General features: G+C 39.6%; 1 protein-coding gene across 2 annotated transcripts in view; it reads left to right on the plus strand.

The window, feature by feature from the left end:
• LOC146689031 (BMP/retinoic acid-inducible neural-specific protein 3-like) overlaps window positions 1-1,885 on the plus strand; it is a 60,573-nt gene extending 58,688 nt beyond the window's left edge. For both annotated transcript variants that reach the window (XM_085436409.1, XM_085436410.1), the window contains exon 9: window positions 578-1,885. In XM_085436409.1, coding sequence (XP_085292535.1) covers window positions 578-1,348 — 771 coding nt within the window. In that variant the 3' untranslated portion in view covers window positions 1,349-1,885. The remainder of the gene's footprint in view (window positions 1-577) is intronic.
• The last annotated feature ends 5,576 nt before the right edge of the window (window positions 1,886-7,461 follow it).

Consider the following 7,461-nt stretch of genomic DNA (forward strand, 5'->3'; position numbering starts at 1 on the left):
TTTATGCCCTAATCGGGTTCATTCAGCTCTATTAAATGACAGTGGACAGTGGATTAAATGACAGATTTTGGCATGTGGATGCGTAAAAAACAAACAAACAACATTTTCCAAGATGGTTTCCATAGTGCCAAAAAAAGTCCATGAAGGATCTTACATTTTGGTCTTAAGATACAGTGAAAACAGAGGACAATTTTCCATCTGAGCATGTCACAATTTCTAATATCTTAATATCATGTGTAAACCATAAATACATTGTGCCTTCTTCAATTCAAACCAGGCTCTTTTGCCTTGTAATATGCCTTTTATAAAGTTGCCTAAAAAGGCAGCTCATAGTTTTTAGAATACTCCACACCTTATTTGGCTATCACTTTAAAAGTAATGCACATAAAGTCATGTTGTTCTCCAATAAATATAGAATTTCTCCAGTACACATGGAGGTGAAGTGAAAGCCTCGCCTCCACAGATTACCAGAACGTATGAGTAACATTAGTACCATCAAAAATCTGTTTTAATCGAATTTTTATTTTTAGCACTGCATCTTATTTTACTGAAAGTATGTATTTACTTTGTCTGACAGGTCCATGCAATCTTCATCAGCAATGACATGCGACTCAACAGCTGGTTTGATCCATCATGGAGGAAGAGGATGCTGCTGACGCTTAAGAGCAACAAGTATAAGACCAACATGGTCCACATGCTGCTGGGAATATCCCTTCAGATCTGCCTTACAAAGAATAGCACCCTGGAGCCTGCCCTTACACTCTATATCAATCCTTTTGGCGGGAGCCACTCAGAGAGCTGGTACATCACTGTCAACGAGAATAATTTTCCAGACTGGCAGGCCACCAAACTGGACCTGCCCTTTGACTGCTACAACTGGACTCTGACATTGGGCAACAAGTGGAAGACATTCTTTGAAACCATCCACATCTACCTTCGTAGCAGGATAAAGACTCAGGATGGACTGAATGACAGCATTTATTATGAGCCTTTAGAAATGGCAGATCCTGCTCGGAACCTGGGCTACATGAAGATAAACAGTATCCAGGTCTTTGGCTACAGCATGCATTTTGACCCGGAGGCAATCCGTGACTTGATTCTGCAACTGGACTACCCATACACTCAAGGGTCCCAGGACACAGCTATGCTCCAGCTCTTGGAAATACGAGACCGGGTCAACCGGCTGTCCCCTCCCGGTCAACAGAGATTGGACCTGTTTGCCTGCCTTCTCCGGCACAGACTCAAACTGACTGCCAGCGAGGTGGTTCGCATCCATGCTTCCTTACAGGCCTTCAGCTCACGTCTGCCCAATTCAGTGGATTACGAGACCACCAAGCTGTGCAGTTAACAGCTGCTTGAAAGGAAATACAGTCTGTAAATGGCTAGAAGGAGAACTCATGGACATAGGATTTGTGCCCATTGTGATACAGATGCTTATATTTGTGCTCATTGTCTATGGATTACCAGACTCTACAATTAATCAGGAGTTGATTGGCTGTGGACAGCTGAAGAATGTACTGTACTGGTTGTTCTGGTTTTTTTTTGTGGCAACTACCTTCAGTGCTATAGTATAATGAATGGGAAGGATCAGTAAGGAAATACACAACTCTCCAGAACAAAAACTCTTTACAAAAGATGTCTACAGTAGAAATTCAGATATCGCTTCATAAAGTTGAACCATCCTGTTTCGAAATGACTCTGCTCATTTATACTGTAAGTACCAATGACAAATGATTTATGTTAAAAATGGTACAGTCTGTTTGTTTGTAATTTTTATATGTTCCTTTGCTTTAGTGACAGTGCACTTTCCATGGAAACCAGAATACAGTGGTGTCAGTCAAGATTTTGTAGATAAATTGATATTAAAACATCACGTTATAACACATTCCAGCTGTCAGAAGAATTCTTGGGTCCCTTTCGTATTAAGGAATTGCATCACAGACTTTTTGTAAGCATGGTTCAAATTTTCGGGGGGTGATCAGGATGACAGTCAAGAGTACAGAGTACCATGTATTTAGGGATTTGTACAACCAGTTTGACCAGACAGTTGTTAGTCTGCACCAAGAACCTTAGTCAGTTAAATTAATCATTACTTTTTTCATAATGCACAACACCAGTTAAATGTTGATTTCTATGATATTACAGACAACAGTCGCCATCCATTTAGGCAAATTGTAAGTAAGCAGGTTAAAAAGTACAGCTAATGACAGGTGCACTAACCAGCGCAACTCTGCAGTACTTGGATTACAAAATTAAGTGTTGTTTAGGCTGTTACTTGATATTAAGGAGAATGGAAGAATACATTACAGCAGGTCCTGTCTGAAGTTCAAATCTTACACTGGGCTTCATAAATGACTTTCTATGTCAGCTTTCCAGATAAGGAAACACAGCATGTCTGTGCCATATCTACAAGCAGGTGGGCTGTCCTTGTGGTCCACTGTACAAACCATTCAGCAGTCTCAGTAGACTTACCTTTGTTCAGGCTGTTTCTCAGGTGAGTGAGACCTCATTAAACAGAGCGGTTAACCCCAAGAACTCGATTACAGTGCATAACGTCGTCCTACACAAGATGTTAATTTGTAAGGACACAAGGTGGTACTAGCACTGGATATGTCAGTAACACTCAGCAAATTAATTTGACATTGTGTGCAATGTTATGCATGGTGCAATGTGCCACACCTGTGATATGTTTATATTAGAATGTTATTTACTCTTTCAAGGGGCTCTTAAATATACTTGTAAAAATGTTCCATTTGTCTCAGATATTCTTTCCTCTTTAAAAATAATTCATGCAGGGCATGCTGTGGGGATAACGTTATGTGAATTAAGGGTAGCCCCCTTAGCACCCACAGCTGTGTATTTGGTATAGCCTGTAAAAATAATTTTATAATTCTTTCACCTATATTGTGACCTATAACCTGTAAAATTCAATTGAAAAACAGATTAAAACCTTGAGAGTGTATCAACATGGAGCAATTTGGATTAGGGCAGTGTTATTTATAAAAACATCCCAAATATCTCAAATTTGGGTCATCTTGGTACAGTCCTCAGGTCACCTCAACCCTGGATTCAGGTCTGTGCAATTGCCAAGTTATTCCAAAACTTGTTCTGGTGGAGCCTTTGGGTTTTTTGGTTAGTTGATGTGCTGATAGGTGAAACATCTCTTTGTCTTAAGTTTTTCAGCAGATTTTGTCTCAGAACTAACTATGACTTGGAACTGTCAGCAAATGTCAGAAAAATCTAACTAATTAAACTAGAACATCTGAAATATATTTGATTTAAATCTGTAACTTTGACTGATTGGTTACATGTCGTAACTAGTGGATTTGAATGGGACTGGTTAATTTTGACAAACACTGACATATCTGCAGTAAGAGGGATATGCAAACATTATTCAACACCATAAAAGATGATTATAAAACTGAATTATACAAGTTATAGGTAAGATGAAAGAAGTTCTGAAAAGTGTGCAGAAGTGTTATGTCCATTGTAGTAGTTTAAAAAGTAATAATGTAAGAACATATACAGAAAATACAATCTACACACAAACAAAAGAGCTGGCCAGTGGCTCACAGGAAACAACATTTATGCATTAAATTATCTGTTACCTCTGAAAAATTCCCTTTGTGTTTGCTTGTTTGCAAATCATATCTAGTGGATGTTATTGCTACAAAGTACATGCATATTATATAAATACAGTATTACACAACAGCAGCTCTTTACTTTTTTGCCAGCGGCTGTGGGTTGAGACGTTGATTCTGATGATGCACTGATTTTGCTATCTGTGAATTAAATGAGAAACTTAATAATCACCTTTGGCATTTCTAGTACACTTAAGTGCCTGCTTACAACTGAGGACACTTTGGTCAGGGACGTTACTTGAACTAAACAACCCATGATCCACCATTAAAGAATAAAGACTCACTCACTTATAATTAAATAAATACATGCAATATATCCATCCATTTTCTCCCACTTATCCAATTCAGAGTCATGGGAAGGGGCTGGAGCCTATAGGTCAAGTGGCAGACTGACAACCGGGACTGGTCGCCAGTCTGTTGCAGGGCTAACACTGAAAGATAGATAGCGATTCACACCTAAGGCCAATTTAGAATCAACACTTAATCTAACCCCACTAACTGCGTGTCTTTGGACTGTGAGAGGAAGCTGCAGTACCAGGAGAGAACCCACAAAGACATGGAAAAAAAATGCAAACGCCACATAGACAGGCAAGATGGCGGATTCGAATCCAGGCCCTTCTTGCTAAAACACAACTGAAAATGTAAAAAGAGAGAAAAAAAACTGCAATTTTTCTTTCAGCTGTCAATTAGTAGAGATGCAGGCCCTCAATAATTCCCCCAGAGTGTGCTGCATGGACTTCAGCACCTGTGATTCCCACGGTTTTGGGTTTAAATGTCTAGGAACACTTGTTAAGCCTTCAATTGTGATTAGAACACCCAAGCTACTTGCCAAGGTGGTTTGTAAATGCTAATGTATTTTTGCCAAAATGAAAGTAGTCAATAATAATAATAATAATAATACATTTTATTTATAGACGCCTTTCAGACCCTCAAGGTCACCTTACAGTAGCATGTAAACATACCATAAAAAACATAAGAAAAATGACAGAGCATGAGCAGAGAGTGACAAGAGCATTGACAAGTATGGCGGTACTGTGTGGTGTGAGTGAGGGATGAAGATGGTTAATATTACGGAGATGAAAGTAGGAAGACCGAGTGATATTATTTATATGTGCTGTGAAGGACAGAGTGCTATCGAGAATGACACCAAGAGTCTTAACCTGAGGGGAGGGTGTGACAACAGAGTTATCAATGGATAACGAAAGACTGGTTGGAATTGTAGTCAGTTTTGATCTGGTGCCTATTAAAATGAATTATGTTTTATTGCCACTAAGTTTAAGAAAGTTATGAGTAAACCAGAGCTTGATTTCACTTAAAAAGTCAGAAATGGATGTGGGTGGGAGAGTAGCTGTGGGTTTGGAGGAGAGCTGGGTGTCATCTGCGTAGCAGTGAAACTGGATGTTATGCTTCCTAAAAATATTACATAGGGGTAGGAGATAGATGATAAAAAGTAAAGGACCCAGGACAGAGCCTTGGGGTACACCGGAATTAACTGGAGTAGATACTGATCTGTGAGGGAGTAATTGAACAAACTGTGAGCGGCCAGAGAGATGACCATCACCCGGGAACCTTAGCGTGACGCATAGTAGCAGGGCTGAACGGTGACATGTGACTTGAGCACCAGAACACAAGAAAGAAAGTAGAAAGCCAAGAGTGTGCCACACATTTATGTCTGTTTATTTATTTCAAGGTTTTGAAACCACTTCATTTAACAGAAAACTAAAGCTCAGAGACATGAGAAATGCGCTCCACATCTGATTACATCTGCTGCATTTACTAGCATTATAGTATTATTTCAAACAAATAAGTTAAAAGGTGATACATATAGTTACTTTGTTTTTTAGATTGCTTGCTGTCACTTGTCTAGTAGGGTTTTCCAAGACCATGCTGGATGTGTTCCCTTTTATTTTATTTGTGTAGGTAAATCTGCAGAAGTTAAACAGTACATTTTCTCTGAACAATATTTGGTTGGTTTGGAAGAAAATCCCTTATTTACTTTCTCTTTAAACAACAGCGTGTGTTAAAAAAACACAAAACAAGGGGGAACAGTGTGAAATTGAAATGAAGAGGTTCAAGTTGCAGAAAGGAATTGTGTGTTTAGTCACTCGCAATTTTGTGCACGTAGACCTGCTGAGCTGATTTCCTGAAAAACAGGAGTGGTAGATGCAGAGACGCACAATCAACACTGGAACTCACAGGTGAGTCAAGGGCAGAGGGCCACTGCAGTATTTGACTAAAGCCCGAGGGCCAGATATATAAACAATGCATGTGCCTTTCCATGTGCATAAACTGCTATTTACAAGTGTGATAAAAATGTGCCGGCCGCACATATATTTCAGTACACATATACGCTCGTTAACATAAACAGAAGTTAAAACAGAACAAATGATTTATACTGAGACAGTTATTACTGTGATATTATCCCTATTTTCCTGCTTTTCAACCTACAATTTTTTTACCAGGTCGTGTTGTATCAATTCTTATAAGGTGACTAATTATGGGTCTATATTTTATCTGTATTTTCTGCTGAAATGGAAATGATGATCATTTTTTGGCTAAAGGGAAGAGTAGCAATGATGTGCATATGTGTAAAACAATGACTAACCTTTATAAAGAGTGGATTCGTAGCTTTGTTTAATCATCCAGTGTCAGGTGCCGGGTTTAGGAACATAAATATTTCAGTGTGTTTGGTTTTTCAGAAATATGTCAATCTCTCTCTCGCCTGTAGAAGATAACATCCCATCAGCAATGGATGTGTGAGTTTAACGTTCCAGTCTCTCCTCCTGTCTCTGTGATTGATATGGATGGATGGGTGGATGGATGGGATGTGAGGTACACTATACCTATGCAGCTGGCTACACCAGCTGTGTAGTGGCCTCCCTCCTGCTTTACACATTTAACTGCAAGCTGAAGCCTTTGTCAACACTTTCAGGCCTCTTAAACAAACAGATATGCTTGTGTGTTGGGCTTTGAGCTCTGTCAAATAAGTCTTGAGTGCACAGCGGTGCACTGTTGTCGAACAGATCCAGTGTAGACCCTAACAGAGGATAGCAGATGCTGCTATTGTGATGTTGACATGCTGCTTCCGCTGTGTGGCCGCTTTAGACAAGGTGATGGGACGAAATACCAATTAGCTCAGGCAGCAGACAGCACTTTCTGTTCAACTAAAGTGCATAGCAAAACCATCATTAAAATGGTGCCTGCAAGAAATGCCTGTGTGGGGTTGTGTCAGTGTGTCAGGGCAAAGGGGGAGAAAACAAGAGCTTTACTTTTAACATCAGGGGCCATTTTGTACAGACAGCGCTCAAAAATATTTAAGTACAACCTCAATCTTTTCATGACCTTTAGTGAATTAGAGGTACACTCGTCAAAGTGAAATGTACTCATCATCATCTGCTCTTTTCAGTTCAAAAGAGAATTGCAGAATCCCAGTGCTGCCTGATGAGACAAAGCAAACCACTATGCTAGGTACATTCTGGTCTAAGCAACTAATAGCTGGAATTAAAGGGGTGGCCGCTCTGATGCAAAATTAGAACCTGTCTATTTAAACACCGAATGAAATCTTGCTAGTGAGCAAGTGAACTATCCGGCTGGCAGTTTACTGTTGCTCAATGAGAGACTGTCTCTTTAGAGCATGTGTAAAATGATGGTAGGAGGCTGTCAACACGACAGCAGCAGGTAGCCATTTGTGTTTTAATCAACAAAAGTTCAGTTAAGCTGGGAATACTCTACCGGAAACAGTCTAAGATTTCACACATTTACTACAACATGTTTTTTTCTACATGGTCTTTGCTAGTATTTTCTCCTCTGTGATAGATAG

This window comes from Copadichromis virginalis, linkage group LG17, assembly GCF_057382275.1.
Source record: "Copadichromis virginalis isolate Kocher_CV1m ecotype Utaka linkage group LG17, C_Virginalis_male_GT1.1, whole genome shotgun sequence".
NCBI classification, from domain to species: Eukaryota; Metazoa; Chordata; class Actinopteri; order Cichliformes; family Cichlidae; genus Copadichromis; species Copadichromis virginalis.